The sequence below is a fragment of the Cnephaeus nilssonii genome, assembly GCF_951640355.1.
Source record: "Cnephaeus nilssonii genome assembly, chromosome: 6".
NCBI lineage: Eukaryota > Metazoa > Chordata > Mammalia > Chiroptera > Vespertilionidae > Cnephaeus > Cnephaeus nilssonii.
The window spans coordinates 92,346,339-92,363,441 of NC_137077.1; the positions used below are offsets into that span (position 1 = coordinate 92,346,339).

Sequence of the window (17,103 nt, forward strand, 5' to 3'; positions counted from 1 at the left end):
TGAAATGGAAAACATAGTAAAAGGTTACTAAAGGGAATAATATGAAAGAAATGGTCAAATTCAGCTTTTTGTTACATTAGTTTTTATTGATAGTCTCCTCTCTAATAACTGGGATACAACAGATACTCAACTTTTTACCAAAGAAACTTGTTTTTTAAACATTGGAGTTTATAATAAAAAGATTAAGTATTTTTGTGAGAAGTAAACCTTGCTCAATACATCATTTATGTGTTAGTACTTTCACTGCTTGGGCCTGGGCTTTTTTTTTTTTTTTTTAATATGTTTTTATTGATTTTTCGAGAAAGAGGAAGCGAGATGGAGAAGAGAAAGATATAAAAACATCAATGAAAGAGAACCATTGATTGGCTGCTTCACACCCCCCCCCTGCTGAGGATCAATGCCCCAGTCTAGGCATGTGCCCTGACTGGGAATAAAACCAGCAACCTCCTGGTACATGGGTCAATACTCAAGCACTGAGCCACACTGGCTGGGCGGGCCTGGGCTTTTGAAGTTAGGCTTTCTCAGTTCAATGCTGTTTCCATCTCCAAATAGTCATGGGCCATGATAAATTACTTGATTCCTTTAACCTCAGTTTCTCATTTTTATAAAACAAAAATATTAGTATTTCTAAGAAAAAGTTACAAGAAATTAGAATCTGTGAATATCTGTCAGGTCTGTCACCTGACTGAACCTCAGTTTGCTCACCTGCAAAATGGCAGTGAAAATGTCTACCCTACAAAGTTGTGATTGTAAAATATAGTAAAAGAAATGAAAATGATTAGGACATTGCCATTCAATAGAAACGTAAGGTGAACCACACATGTGCATCACATATGTAATTTTAAATAAAAAAATAAAAAGCAGGTGAAATTAATTTCAATAACATTTTATTTACCTCAACATATTTAAAGTATTATCATTTTAACAGTTAAATCAATATAAAATTGAGAATTTTTTTTACATTTTTTTGTATTGTCTTTGAAAATCAATGTGTATTTTACACTCATAGCACAGCTCTATTCAGACTAAGCCACATTTCAAGTATTCAACAGCCACATGCAGTTAGACTACCATATTAGCATTGGCCTGGAACAAGGTGAGGCTTAATATATGTTTATTAGATTCAAACAGTATTACCTATCAGATAAATCCTCTGGGACTTAGGAAAGTCAATTTTAAAATCAACCACATTAAAGAGTTTGTAATTTTTATATTTTTGTACATAATATGTGATACATAATATTATAATAAGAACTTAAAATAGTATCTGTACTAACTAGACTAAGTATTTATACAAAGTAAGAGCTACCAAAAATGATTACTATAAGTCATTAATATTCATTTATTTTATATTTATTTATATGGCTATTTTATTAGGATTTAAATTATATATTATTTGACATAGAATCTAATAATCTCAAAAAATAAAATAAAACCTGATGTTACTATACAAACAACTCAAACTACAAGCTACAACTCTGATGAAACTACACCTTCTAGCAAAGAAATAGGAATAGAAAACAAAATATTTATCTATTTTACTAAATATTTCACTCACAGGACCTATCATTAGTAAGTCATTAGTAGCTTTCATTTTTTCTTATGAAAATTTACTCATATTCTCTAAATAATAGGATGACCACCTATCATAACTTAATTATATGTATATAATTACAAGTAAATATAGCATTAAAAGGATGTTATATTTATTTCAAAACAATTCATTGGGGTTATAACATCAAATATCACTTGAATTACATTCCTTATTAAGATTACACTGAATAGTATATAGTAGGCAAATTCTTATATCTTGAGCTCAAAAAGCAGGGTGGAAAATGAATGAAAAACATTTAACTGCAAGGTCTTTCTGAAAGGTATCCACAAGCACAGAGCATGTGCATGCACAAACACACATAGATGCTCTTGCAGTTTATATATTTGCCATCAGTTTTTCTCTGGGCTGTCCAATAGTCCAACACAAGTGGTCAGATAAAATACACGAGTAAAATAAGCAGAATATTGGGTAGGCAATTTCTACCTCATTTCAAATCTGACAAGGACCACATAGTTACCTGAGACTTCAACATTACAAAGTCTTATGAAATTCTTAATGACTAAAATTCTTTGGACTTTGCTATATATTCAAAAGATGGCAATTCTAGAATATTAGTCCTCTCCCCCAAACATAATATCAGAAGGCTCACACACAAAAAAGTGCCACCAGCTGAATCATTCATTCTATGTCCTACAGCACCACCTAGGTGCCCCTCTGTAGTCTCCTGACCCAAAACTCTTCACCCAGCACTGATCAGGCTTAGAATCTCCAATGGGTTCACACTGCAAAGTGGTCTCATTGCAGAAGACAGAGTTTGAATACTTACATCATTATATTCACAATGTTTTCATGTAAACTTTCCCAAGGAAGAAAGTGGGCATGCATTTCTCAAGCTAACCAATCCTGACCCCTAGAATCACTGACACTAAACACAAGCCCAATGACATACACTGTACAATTTTAAAAACTTGGAAAAACTGCCGAAATAAAACTACCCATTCATTAAGAAAAACTCACATCTGGCATTTCTGTAGAGAAGGAAAGGGTCCTGGAGCTGGAAATCCAGGTCTTTAGTAATGGGTTCTGTCCTATTTTCCATGCTCAGCCTATTCATAATGGTGAACCCATGTTTTGGAGAAGCAGACCTAAGAATCACAAAGGGTGGGGAAGACATCAAAAGACAAGTTTTTCAGTATAGTATACTTTTAGTATAACTACATTCCAAATGCGCCTTTGACCTTTTTGTAAGTCTATACAGCTTTGTGCAAGCAGACTGTACATATGTAAAGCAATGATTCTTTACTAGTAGCTAACAGCACTAATGTATTAATTTATGTAACACATGAAGCATGACTCTCATTACCAATCCTTTGGTAAAGTCAAATTCTACTTATCCTATTTAATAAAGAGGTAATATGCAAATTGACCATCACTCCAACACACAAGATGGCCACCCCCATGTGGTCAAAGATGGCCACCACAAGATGGCCGGCAGGGGAGGGCAGTTGTGGGCAATCAGGCCAGCAGGGGAGGGCAGCTTGGGGGGACCAGGCCTGCAGGGAAGGGCAGTTGGGGGTGACCGGGCCAGCAGAGGAGGGCAGTTGGGGGTGACCAGGCCGGCAGGGGAGGGCAGTTAGGGGTGACCAGGCCGGCAGGGGAGGGCAGTTAGGGGTGACCAGGCTGGCAGGGGAAGGCAGTTAGGGGTGACCAGGCCAGCAGGGGAGCAGTTAGGCATCGATCAGGCTGGCAGGGGAGTGGTTAGGGGGTGATCAGACTGGCAGGCAGAAGCAGTTAGGGGCAATCAGGCAGGCAGGCCGGTGAGCGGTTGGGAGCCAGCAGTCCTGGACTGTGAGAGGGATGTCCCAGATTGAAGAGGGTACAGGCTGGGCTGAGGGACACCGCCCCCCCCATGCATGAATTTTGTGCACTGGGCCTCTAGTTTAACTATATATATCTTGTTTCCCTATCTAGATTATAAATTCCTTTAAGGGGGAAATGGTAATTACATGATAGTTAATAAAGAGTGTATATCACAATTACATAAAGAAAAATTTCACAGAAAATCTTAGTGTTGGTCTGAAATTAAAAGCTGTGAAACTTTTTAAAGAAATGATGCAACTCTGGTCAATAAACTGGCGAGGAAATACAGTATAATTAAAAGTTTATATAATTTAATGTACAAAGCTATCTTTTGTTTTCTTTAAAGCAAATAGCTTTATAGATAAACTACTATAAAGTTTTTCTCCATAAAAATGTGGCAGTTAGTGACTTTTTATTTTTATTTAATAAACCTTCAGTGCCTACTCTCTGTCAGGCAGAAAGAACCCAAATTATACAGAGTATAAACTCTGATAACTACATTTGCATTTATCTACCCTTGGGTGACAGCCATATAGCAATTCAACTACGCAGCTTCTGTGACAAATGAAACCCCACATGCTTACAAACTGAAAGTGAAAGCAGAATTCATTTATTTACTTTAAACTAGAGCACCAGCGTAACAAACCCACAGAAGTGTTATGAGTAACAAGGTATTTATATCTTAGTTTGATATAAGCTTGATATCTGATTTGATACTGATAAAGAAGTAAAATACAGCTACATTACCACTTACAGCATTTCCTTTTGAGCCCTCCAATTTTAAAATTGATGGAAGCCAATCCTTGTCTAATTCATTTTACAGAGAGGTAAAGTGGTGTTAGGCATATAATCAAAACCAGACATAAGCATGATAATCATTTCAACTTAAATTCTGAGGAAGAATGAAAATTGACTTCCAAAGATCTCTGACAGAGTCTTTTAGAAGTGTCAAGTTCAGAAATCACCAGTAGGTTCTCTATGAACTCTATTAAAAAAAAGAAGACATGAGAGAAAAAGACAAAAAATTTTTAAAATAAGATTAGGTATTTTTACACATAAACAGATTTGACTCTTCAAGTATTTCATTAACCTCTCAGTATGGATACAGAGCAAAAGATATCACTGGCAGCTCCATTACCTGTACCCAAAACTCCCTTTTGATTTTTATAAGCTTTCTGTCGTTCTCTGCAGAGGAAAGATCTCAACATCCTAGAATCTGGCACTGGGAGCTAGGGGGATCTTGGGGAAGATGGTAGGGAAAAGGGACTCCTATTAATGAGGAGTTATATTTGAAGAAGAGATTAAGATATAAAGATATAAGGAAGGATTTGTTTCTCAATTTAATGTTGTTTTTTTTAACTGACAGATCCACTAAGAACTCAAATTAAGAAGTACTTGAAAACACAACCCTACATTTGGTTTGGGTACACTAAAAAAAAATAACCCTACTAAAAATCCCCAAAATAAACCATTAATGCATATTAATATATTTTCTTTTACTTCTTAAAATAATAATACGTATTTTCAGAAATGAATGAGAATGCATATTGTGTGCTTGGCACACAGTAAAGTTCAATCACTTGCTTTTCTTTTCATTCTTCAGAATTCTTAAGAGTAGTCTTTCCTGAACAAGCTCACTTGGTGGTGTGCTCCCATGCTTTCGGAATGTTTTGGAACACAGTGTAAACTAATATAGCCAACGACTCTCGAGCACTCCCACCGCTTTTCTGAAACTGAATAAACTAACCTCCTCCTTACCTGTTCTGATGGCCTTGCCCATCCAGGCCTTTCTTCCCACTCCCACTTCTGCTTCCACCTACACAGACTCACACTGTTCCTGGCTATGCCCACAACTGGCCTCTTTGTATTGTTCTAGCTCTGCTTTTACCTTTATGGCTGACTCTTCTCTGTATCCTGCTGGCTCTAAAACCAACCATTAGTTTTCCTCAGTTTCCTCTTTCTCCTTCAAAGAACCTATTTTCTCTCATGGTTTCAGTGACCAAATTAATGCAGATGACTCCAAACTCTGTATTCCAGCCCTGATCCCACTTGAGTGGCTGGACATCTCTATCTGAATGCCCTGCTATCACTTCAAAATCATTATTTCAAAAGAAATTTTCTTCAAACCAGACTCTTGATCTATTTTTCCATTCCATCAATAATTGTCATTCTCTCAGTCTTCCATTCTAAAATCTTAATGTTATTTTTTAAATGTTACCATTCCCTCTAAACATGCATTATTTCAATAAATCCTTTCCATTTCAACTTCCATCCCTCTGGTCCACACTTTCATCATCTCATCTCCACTGCAAGTATCTTCTTAATGTCCTGCTCCAATTTATTCTAGAACCAACACATCCTCATAATGCTGACACACTGACGTTCCTCACACATTTGGTTGTAATTCTATTACTCCCCTGTTCATAAACCTTCAATGGCTCCATACTGCTAAGAAAATAAATTTCAAAATCCTTAGTCTGACATTCCAAGACAGCAAAATTGCTTTACCCTTCCTGTTAACTTCTCACTAATATAAGCCAATGTAAACTCTGCACCAGAGTTATTTCCCTTACGTCCCTTTATCACTATTATAGGTTTCATGTCTCTGCTAATGCCATTCTTGCGGTTGAGACTGCCCTTCCCTCTCTTCTCTAAGCATGTTAAGTTCTATCTGTATTCCTGAGGCTGACTCAGGACTCACCACTCTATAAAGCCTTCTACAACCTAAACAGCCCATTCATTGCCTATAACCTATCAACTGGCACTTAGGGTAATCTGTCTACATTGTGGTTTATCTTAAATGTGAGTGCATGTGTGAAAAATATATACTTGTGTGTGTATATTTTCTGTGTCCCCAATGAAACTGTTAGCCCTGAAAGGGTTAGTAGTAGGCCTTTGTATTTATCTTTGCACCCTCATTGATGGTGATGGACTTTATGACACTTTATATGAATTAAAGGTTCAGCTAATGAGACAAAATACAGCCCTGACTGATGTTGCTTAGTGGTTAGAGTGTCGGCCCGAGCACCAAAGGATCACAGGCTCAATTCCTGGTCAAGGGTTCATACCTTGGTTGCAGGTTTGATCCCCGCCCCAGTTGGACGAGTAAGAAAGGCAAAGGATGTGTCTCTCTCAAGTCAATGTTTCTCGCTCTCTCTTTACCTCCCTCCCTTCCACTTTCAATATTTGATATAAATTATTAGTAACATGAACTTACTAAATTTATTCACAAAATAAAGAGTGTATTAAATCTATCCTGAAACATATTCTATTAACTAAATAATGGAGGACTCAGACGTCTTTAGTTTTGGATCATGCTTCTTTAAATAGTCAAGGGTGGTAGGGGAGACATCAATAAAACCCTATTGGGTGTGGAATATTTAGACAAATACCATATGATTTCACTTACATGTGGAATCTAAAGAACACTATAAATGAACAAACAAAACAGGAACAGACTCATAGATACAGAGAACTGACAGATGGTTGCCAGAAGGGAGGGAGGCTGGGGGACTGGGTGAAAAAGGTGAAGGGATTAATAAGTACAAATTGGTAGTTACAAAATAGTCATGGGGGTATCAAGAACAGCATAGGGAATACAGTCAGTAATATTGTAACAACAATGTATGGCGCCTGTTGGGTACAAGAAATATTGGGGGGAACACTTTGTAAAGTATATGATTATCTAACCACTATGCTGAACATCTGAAACTAATACAAAATAACAATGAATGTAAACTGTAATTAAAAAATAAAAATTTAAAAGATAAATATCTGGACCCTTTCTAAATATTGATTAAATAATCTAATATTCTTAATAGTGTACTTCTAGCTCTTTGCTAATGCATTATATTCAAGAACTTTTTACCATCTGTTTGAACTAAAGAATAAACATTTAATACTACTTTTAGAAAACACAAATATTTAAGTTCATCTATACTGAAAACTTAAATTATGTTCTAAAATTATATTCTGAAATAATGTCACACTATCCCAGGTGACATTATTCAGTATTCCTTTGTGTCAACTAAAAACTTCAAACTATGGTTCACTGCTTTTACTTGTCTTAGAAATAAAACTACAACTAAAGAATGACTGTCAGTTTCTTTCTAAAAGTACTCTTACCTTGTGTAAACAAATAAGGTTCCTTCCACATCAGTCTTCTCCTAGAACATAAAAACAAAACAAACAGCAAAATATGTAGATTCTCTTCATTAATAAACATTCACAGAGGTTGAAGAACATAAACTTCTTACAGAACAGGAATTCTACCCAGTTTCAAGTGGGACCAAATCTAAGCAACATCTAATTTAAGAGGGTTTATTCTTCAGGAAAGGAGAAAAGCAGGATCTCTGCCTGACTGTAGCTCTGCTGATTAAGCAGCAGGAAGCAGTAATTTTTCTTTTGCAAAATAAACCATCATTATCTTCCTTTACTAAATGCAGGGATAGCTGAAACAATAAAAGTGCTCCATGGATCTCATTAGAAAGAAGAGTTTTAAGAAGTGTGTTGCCTTTCCTCTGCCCTCTGAACAGGTTATATGGCAAGCTGCAGAAATCACTGATGAATGCATCTCATTACCCTTCTCTTTGTTTTCTGGGTTCATTTTCTCTTGCTCTATCCTCTCACCTAGGAGAGCAGATGATCTGCCAATAATTCTACTTTGACTACTACATAGAAGACAGCAAGAATACCATTGTTTTCAATCACCTACTGGGTGTGGAATAGAGGCAAGGTTTTGTTTTTTCTTTTCTGTTGTTGTATTTTAATATGTTTTTATTGATTTCAGAGAGGAAGGGAGAGGGAGAGAGATAGAAACATCAATGATGAGAGAGAATAACTGATTGGCTGCCTCCTACATGCCCCTCACTGAGGATCAAGCCTGCAACCCAGGCATGTGCCCTGACCAGAACTGAACTGTGACTTCCTGGTTCATAGGTTGACATTGAGCCTCGCTGGCCAGGCCAGAGTCAAGTTTTGATTTCTGAAATTATGTTAGAAACATAACCAAACTAGGACTCAAGAAATCTGCCTAAGAAAAACTGGGAGAAGTGGTAAAGTTAAAATGATATCATTTTAGTTCATCCAGAAAGGCTCTTTTCCATTTCAACAAAGGCAGGAACCCATCCCCTGATAAAAATGCTCATCAGTACATTACATTATAAAAAAACTTTAAGTACCCATTTGTTTAACTAGTAATCGGACTATTATAATTAAAAATTTAAAATGTACATTTGCTATTTACATGGCTTAATTTCGGCATTCTATTTAACCTCAGTATTTTATTAATATCCATTACCAAAATAATTCAAAGTGTAAGTATTCTGTAATTTTCATGAAAACCACACTCTTTAAGAATAAAGGTATAATGTTAAAATGATAATTTCTAAGAGGCACACACAAAATAAATGGAAGCATGGTCCTCTCACAAGCTCAAGTAATTTCAGCAATCTTCTTGGTCACTGTAGTTCAGTGGGTCTCAAAATTTAGTCTCACAGTTCAGTGGGTCCCCACATCTGCAGCAGCAGCATCACCTGAGAATTGGTTAGAAATGCAAATGCTTGGGTCCCTCCCCAGACCTACAGAATCAGAAACTCTGGGGCTGATGCCCAGCAGTCTCTTTTATGAAGCCTTTCAGGTGATTCTGATGCTATGTGAGAACCACTGCCTTAATTCAATAACAATCTCTGTCCACTGAACTGTATTAGGAGTCATGAAAACAAAATCCACTATGATCCAAATTATATCAAACTGATTTTTAAGAGCAAATAGCTATCAAGAGTAAATTACTTAGCAATAAGTACAATTTACTGATTTAATATTATTATTCATTATAAAAATAATTCAACAAGTGCTAAAACTTAAGCAGTTCAAAATTTGAAATAATACAATGGAAAAGAAAATAGTGTTTACAAATTATTGGGACTCAGCACACTATTTGACTCCTTTAAAACAACTCAAAGCAATCTGTGTCTTATTATTTTATGTTAAAATAATGAAAAAGTAGGTCTCTATTTACCCTCTAAACCTGTCTTTCTCGGTCATGTATGTAGCATCCAAGTCACCTAAAATATCAACAAATATCAAATGCTTGGGCCTCATATCCAGAAATTGTGGTAACACAGAACTCAGAAAACCTTACTAGCTAGAAAAAATAGGACACTAGTCACTAAGGTAGTTTCTCAAGCTCAGCACTTGTGTAGGATATTTAGCAGCATCACTGGCATCTACCCTCATGATGACAGTAACACCTCTCTCAGTAAGACAACCAAAAATTTGCTCCAGACACTGTCAAATCAACTCCTTAAGAACTACTGCTCTCATGGCCGAGAAATAACACCAGGGTTATATTCTTCCACACACCGGTATTTGGGGGAAGTAGTCTTTCCTAATGGCAGGAAGTAGGTCTAGTTCTAAAATTTCTATTTCAGTCATTACATATCTTTCTTAATTCTAAGCAGCTCATTTCTGTTCCCTCTTCCTTCCTACTTTTTTCTGCTCTGAATGCCTCAGTGTAATAGGAACTCCCTTCCTTTACACACCTCATTCCTTCTTGCATATGCTTTCTCCTCCATTCTCAAGAATGTTCTTTACATGTTTACTAGGTTTGTATTCAAAAGGTTCCCATCCAAAAGGCCTGAGTGATGGCATATGGAGACAATGGTGACAATTTGTTTACTCCTAGCAACTGCTCTGCAGCTAAACTGGGTCTCTCTTATTTTCTGGCTCACACAGCCTTGAAGATTAGTACTTTGAAAGAATGACCTTTTCCTGAATGAATTATGCCCTGTCTGAAGGTAACAAATCCGGGAAGCAGGAAAACATAATCTTGTAAATAATACATTGTGACTCTTCTGCCTTTTCATGAGACTTTAGTGTAAGGGTCTCACTGGGTATCTAGTAAACCTCTGTAACTCTTTTTAACAGGTATCTGTCTTAAAAGCCTCTAGGAAACAATTGTTATTCAAGAGGAATGATCTCCTCTATGTTTCAGGATTTTCCAGACTCTAATCCTGGTGTCAAGTCAGTTTACTGAACTATGCATCCCTGATCCTTACCTGTACTATAGAATTACCTTGACAGAATTATGACATTATGCCTCTGGCATTTTTCTGTAGGGCAGTATAATAGCCACAAGTAGAACATATTTTTTAAGTAGACAGAATTGACATTATGCCTCTGGCATTTTTTAAGTTGCCATTGACGAAACTGTCCACTATGTTGCTCAATGTCCTTTATATAAAGACCCAGGTGGCAGAATCTTTTGAATAAGTGATAATTTCCTATTATAAAACAATGAGTATTAAAGAGCTCCCATGCTTTATTTTTATATTATTATTATTGTTGTTATTGTTATTGTCTTGGCTACTTGGAAAGCAGCCCTAAGCCCATTTCAATAACATTCCTTAGTTAAGAATTCAGGGCAAAACTGCTCTTCTCTCTCATTTTAAGACTTAGCTTTTTACCTTTTTACTTTTGTTACTGATTTTCAGATGAATGTGTTTAAAAATATATGAATTTGTTCAATATGGATGTTTTCTTGCTTAAATTTTTGATACCTTCTTGGAGACTACATTTTTTACAAATCTGAAATCCATTCATCCAGGCTCAATGCTTCATACTGTTTTGTAACTTATTTGAAAGTAATGGATGGTGATATAATTGACAAATTAATATTATTTGGACAAAAATCACTAGGAGGGAAAGAGAAAAAAAAAAATCCATCTCTCTACATTCAAAATCCACTGGTAACCTGCCGGAGGGCTCAGATGTCTTATGCTCCTACCCAATTCTAATTGTGAGAAAAACTAAAGTTCATTCTATTGCTCTTTATTGGGGTTCTTGCTTGACAAGAGTACTCCGGCTCCCAAATGGACTCCAATATTAACGCAGTGTTGGTCTCGATGGGCTGTGGAGTAATCATCTTTCCAACATGGTCAGCCTCCTCCAGGGTTGGACCCAGGCCCATTCAGTCTTCTATTCCCCGACGTTTGCTCTTCCCTTGGTCTCTTCCCTGAGGTCGGAATTTCAGATTTCTCCCCGCTATCAAGGTGTGGTCTCTCTCGGTCCCCGCAGAGACTGAAGTTCCAGAACCGCACCTGTCCTCTCGCACGCGTCTCCTCCCGCCTTCTCTACCGCCGCCGTTTGCCGTTTTCCCGCCGCGCCGCCGAGCACAGTCTTCCGGCCTCGGGGCGCCAGGTCCTCTCCTCCCTCGGGTCCTCGGGTCGCGTCCCCATCCGTCGGGTCTCCCAGCGCGGGGGGGTTGCAGGTATTTAAGTCTCGCCCCGTTTCAGATGGTTTCACCGATCGGCCTCCCTCTCCCCCAAGCCCCGGGGCCCATGGGTACACGCCCCCCAACTTCAGCCTGGAGCCCGCGAGCCACCACCGTCCACCTCCATCCTCCAGGGCGTCGCGGCCCTCCCCGTGGAGGGATTCGACCCCGTCCCCGCCCCGCCCCGCCCCGCCCCGCCGGCCGGCACGGCCCGTCGCGTGCGCACGCACCCACTCGTTGGCCCGATGGCCGAAGGTGTACAGAGCCACCTGGCTGGCCACGTCTACGATGCGGTTGATGTAGGGGTCGTGGCGCTGCAGGGCCGCCAGGCTGATGTCGCGCCCCTTGCCCACGGGGCCGCGCGCCGCGACCGCCGCCATCTTCCCTCCCGGCCCGACCGCAGCCCGAACCCGCGGCAGCCACTCCAATAGAGTGCGGAACCGGCGAGCTCCCGCCGCCCCTCGGCGGCCGCGCGTTCCGGGAGGGCTTCCTCCAGCCGCGAGTCGCGACTAATCGATGGCCGCGCTCCCTCCGCTGACGATCGTTGCCACTGGCAACGGCAAGCTGGGTCAGCGTTCTGACAGCTCTTCCCCCTCCCCCCCCCCCGACCTGTTTTCTTCCTTAAGTGAGCCTTTGAGCTGCTCGCGATGGAATGTATCTCTTGGATGGGTTCAACGCCTTGGCAAGTCTTTCGTTTCACGCTCAGTGATCAAATCTACAATAATAAATAAGCCTCAAGCATCAAATCTACAATAATAAATAAGCCTCAAGCATTAAATAAGAGAAAGAATTGTGATTTCTGTCTGCTCAAACACCCAGTTTTTGGTGTGGTCCGGAGCCCTCTGGAGGTTCGTGAGACCCTTTCAAGGGGTCTGCCAAGTCAAAATCGTTTTGATGACAATGCTAAGACTTATTTGACTCTTTCTCTGTATTGACATTTGCACCAATGGTGCAAAAATGGTGGGTAAAAGTGCAGGTGTCTCAGTGATGGCGAACCTATGACACGCGTGTCAGCACTGACACGCGTAGCCATTTCTGATGACACGCGGCCGCTGAGGCGGCCGCATGCCGAGGATGAAACATTTGCTGCTCCTGAGGATGAAACATTTGCGAAATAATGTTTTTTTTCCTCAAAGTGACACACTACCCGAGTTATGCTCAGTTTTTTGGCGAAGTTTGACACACCAAGCTCAAAAGGTTGCCCATCACTGGAAGGCAGAGGCACCAAACTGTGAAAGCCAGTGTCACTTTGAAAGAGGTCTTGATAAAGCAGTAAAAATAATCTTAGAGGGGAGGGGGGTGGGGGAGACTGGAAGAGATTAGCTAAATAATTTATATGCATATATGCATAATCCCTGAACACAGACAACAATGTTGTGAAGGCCTGGAGTGGGGCGGGGGCTGGGTGGAGACGGGCAAAAAGGGGAGAAATGGGGGACATCTGTCATAGTGTCAACAATAAAAACCTAAGTCATGGGGGTGTAATGCACAGCACAGGGAATATAGTTAATAATATATAAACATTATTAAATTTATTAAAGTTCAACCCTTTGGTACATTTTTTAAATTCCGTGTGAAAAAATAGGAAGTATGCATAAAGCATGTGTGCTGAATACCAAAGTGCCACATTTATTTCCAGGAAAACAGTTCCATGCTTGAATTGCAGGCTGAACTAGTGTTTTTACTTTTATTTTCATTGAACATGCTTTTGACTTGAAAGAACGATGGACGAACTATGGTTATTCAGACAGGTATTTGACAGGCGTTTTTCAAAAATAACCATGTACTTGCTACTTCCAGGAAAACAAGGGGCAATTATTGTTGTCAATGGTAATTTTTGAGCCTTCAAGTGAGAATTGTAAGTTTAGAAAACATGTATCCACTGCCATGAGCTTGACAGCTTCTCAGTACTTAAAAGTCTTTTCTGATGAAGTCAATGGGCATTGGAAAGTCTGTGATGAGGAATTTGCTCTTTAAACCGTGGGAGAAAGGTGAACATTTGTCACTCCAGTATATGCATCACAGAATGTACATTTTGTTTAAAATTTTCAATAAGCCTTTAACATTTCTTTTGTAAAGGGATGAATCGCTGAGGCTTGGGGCCTTTGGGCAAGGTCTACCTTCTAATCATTTCAGGGAGCATCAATACTCCCTCGCTGTCTCCCTAGCAGTTGGTCCAATGCCTTGTGCTGAATGGAGATTTAGTAAATGCTTATCCTATTGAATGAAACCATGAATTCGTTGAAGTTTTTACTCATTAAATGTCGGCATTTAAAAAAAATCTCATGATTTACAGAAATTCAAGTTGGGATAAAGGAACATACAATAGCACCCTGGCTGGTGTGGATGGATGGTTAGAGTGTCCTCTCCCATGCTAGGAAGGGTCAGGAATTCATTCCCCATTCAGGGCACATACCTGGGTTGCAGGTTCAATCCCCTGCACAGTCAGGGCTCTTGCAGGAAGCAACCAATTGATGTGTCTCTCCCACATTAATAAAACTTTCCATATTGTAGCCCTAGCTGGTTTGCCTCAGTGGATAGAGCATCAGCCTGCGGACTGAAGGGTCCCAGGTTCGATTCTGGTCAAGGGCACATGCCTGGGTAGTGGGCTTGATCCCCAGTAGGGGAGGCAGCCAATCAATGATTCTCTCTCATCATTGATGTTTCTATCTCTTTCCCTCTCCATTCCTCTCTGAAATCAATAAAGACATATTAAAACACACACACACACACACACAACTTTCCATATTGTAAAGAAAAAGCCCTGAAGATTAAAAATCACACTCAGAAAAAAATGCATAGCTTTGTCCTCTTTTTAACCGCCTCTACCCCAAATTCTAAAAGTTCTAAATTTCTCGGATGAAGACAGATTTCTTCTGCTTTCTGCTTAAATAATCTGTGTTTGTAAAATCAGGTCATCATCACTTATTCAAATATACTAAATTGTAGGCCCTTATCAGAAAAAGACCATTTAAAATAGGCAAGTTCTCTCTTAATCCTTATAACTGCAGCTTCCGCTGACTTCCACGGTGCCGCCATACTTCCACTTCGTTTCCAGAAGCCTTCTCATGATACTTTGAACAAATATTGGTAACTTTGGGCTTTATGATTATTGTATAATTGTCATTATGAGATAAAATTGCTGCTAACCCTTGGTATTATAAAGTTGTAAACCAAAATTTAAAACAAGTTTGTAGTATGATAAAATATATATATATAATGTCCGGGTCTGGGATTTTTATACCACTGCAATGACTAAGATAATATTCACTATCTAATCAATCAAGATAATTGTAAGAACAAGGATGTTTAAATTGTTTGTAAACAGGAATGTAACTGAAAAATGTTTGGGTTTATAGCCACATACGAATCTTACCTTATAATAGAGAAACATGCAAATTGACCGCACCTCCGCTATGCCCATGATTGGGCCGGCAGGAGGCTGGGGGCGGGACTCCGGGTGGCATATCCGCCGTTGAGAAGATCAAGATGGCGGTGCCCAGTGGCCGGGCCCATGCCACCGCTCCTGGGGGTGCCTGGGGCGATCGGCACCCCGGGGGGCGTGGCCGGACCCATGCCACCGCTCCGGGGGTGCCTGGGGCCATCGGCACCCCCGGGGGGGGCGTGGCCGGGCCCATGCTGCCGCTCCCGGGGGTTCTGGGTGGATCGGCCACCTTGGGGGGCTTGGCCGGGCCCATCCCACTCCTCCCGCCGCTCCCGGGGGGTCCCAGGGGCCGAGGCTTTCCGGGCCTTGGGCATCAGCGGGGAGCCTGCACCGATCGCAGGAAACCACTGGGGGTTGGCTCCTGTGATCCTTAGCAAGGATGTTGGGTGCTGCCGAGCCCAAGGCCACCACCCGGGGCCAAGCCCCGACCCTGAAAAAGGCAGAAGGCGGTGGCCACAGCCAAGGCCTGGGTCCCTGGTGCCGGCAGAAAACTGGTGCAGGCAGCCAGGTGAATGAAGGTCTATTGCACGAATCTTCGTGCAAATGGGCTACTAGTATTTGTATAAAAATGTAAACTGACTTTATGGCATAATAATCTAAAAACATAAATACACGGTCTACTTTGTTAGTACTCCTTTCGTCACTATGCTTTGCATTTGTCCTGGCGTGGGATGTGTTGGAGTGCAGCGGGGAGAGGAGCTTCCTCTGAGCCCCCTAAGAATCTGATTCTAAAATGACCTGTGCCGCCTGTATGAATTGCCCTTTTTGCTAGGAAATTTACACTAAGGACAGACAGAAGTGAAGAATTCACGCCCTCTTCCTCTCAGTGGAGGAAAACAGCTTGATCTGTGTGTTATCAGTTGTTTTCAATGCAGGGTTCATTTCTTTTTTAAGCAGCAGAGCACAGTGGAAAGGTCACCCCCTGGGAAGCGAAACAAGTTAACTTCTTTTTATCTCTGTGACTTTCAACGGGTGACCTCACCTGCCACTTGGGGATCATAATATCTGCCCTGCCGATTTCACAGGGTAAATGAGATCAAGTGAGAAAATGTACCTGAAAAATACTTTGCAATCTGTTAAATGTTCTGCAAATGAAAAAACAACAACAACTCTTTTTTAAAGAATATCATTATTTCTAACGGAAGTCCAGAAGGGACCCTTCGTGTGCCATTACTTAGCCCAGGTTCAAATCATCTTAACAAAGTTCTGTATATGACAAGGAGCACATTCATTCCCAAGGCAGTTCATTATCAATACTTTTATAAGCTAAAAGATGTGAGCTAACACACATTCATCAGAAACTTCACAATCAGAGGGAGAAATAATATAGGAGATTCAGCTCTGTGTTTCTTAAGATTGCAAAGGGGTTAAGATTTGTAATAATCATCGGAGAGACTTGGAGCGAAGTGAGAAGGGGCAGATGTGGGGGAGGAAGAGGCCTATTGAGTGAGCCTTCACTAGAGACTATGTAAAGGGTCAGAATTTTTCAATCTAGGTCCAGCAATCTAGGCCTGGACTAAGCCTCTGTTAATCTGACCAGGAGAGGGCCTGGGATGATCAGATCTTTGGAGTAGGGATATCATCCATGCACATTTTCTTTTATCTCTCTTTACTGTCATTGGCAGGGGTCAGGTGGGCCTAGAGGATCTCTATAATAACAACATCTTTTTAGTTGCTTCCCAATGCCCCAACATGCTAAGACATGAGGAAGTGCCTTTAATGTCACAGTAAACGTAAAATGCAAATACTTGGCTGTGGTAACTAATACCAGCACCTGGATACTAAGAGGGAGAGCAAGATGGGAAAAGGTGAGTTGAGACAGCAGGAGACAAATCTTCCTAGTTTACGAGTGCCCTGTGGAAGGGACAATGGAAGTTGTGTAGTCAGTGTCTGCCCTATCTCTGAAAACACAAGCAGCTCTACGTCAGATAGATGAGGAAGTTGTTATTTAATATGGCTGATTTCATATAA

At 40.3% G+C, this 17,103-nt stretch overlaps 1 protein-coding gene across 1 annotated transcript in view; it reads right to left on the minus strand.

Annotated features, from left to right (window-relative positions):
• The window catches only part of DCP1B (decapping mRNA 1B), a 56,511-nt gene extending 44,382 nt beyond the window's left edge, over nucleotides 1-12,129 (minus strand). Inside the window, exons 1-3 of the mRNA XM_079775054.1 lie at nucleotides 11,918-12,129; nucleotides 7,541-7,581; nucleotides 2,551-2,700 (exon numbers count right to left, since the gene is read on the minus strand). Coding sequence (XP_079631180.1) covers nucleotides 2,551-2,700; nucleotides 7,541-7,581; nucleotides 11,918-12,067 — 341 coding nt within the window. The 5' untranslated portion in view covers nucleotides 12,068-12,129. The remainder of the gene's footprint in view (nucleotides 1-2,550; nucleotides 2,701-7,540; nucleotides 7,582-11,917) is intronic.
• Nucleotides 12,130-17,103: the final 4,974 nt, after the last annotated feature.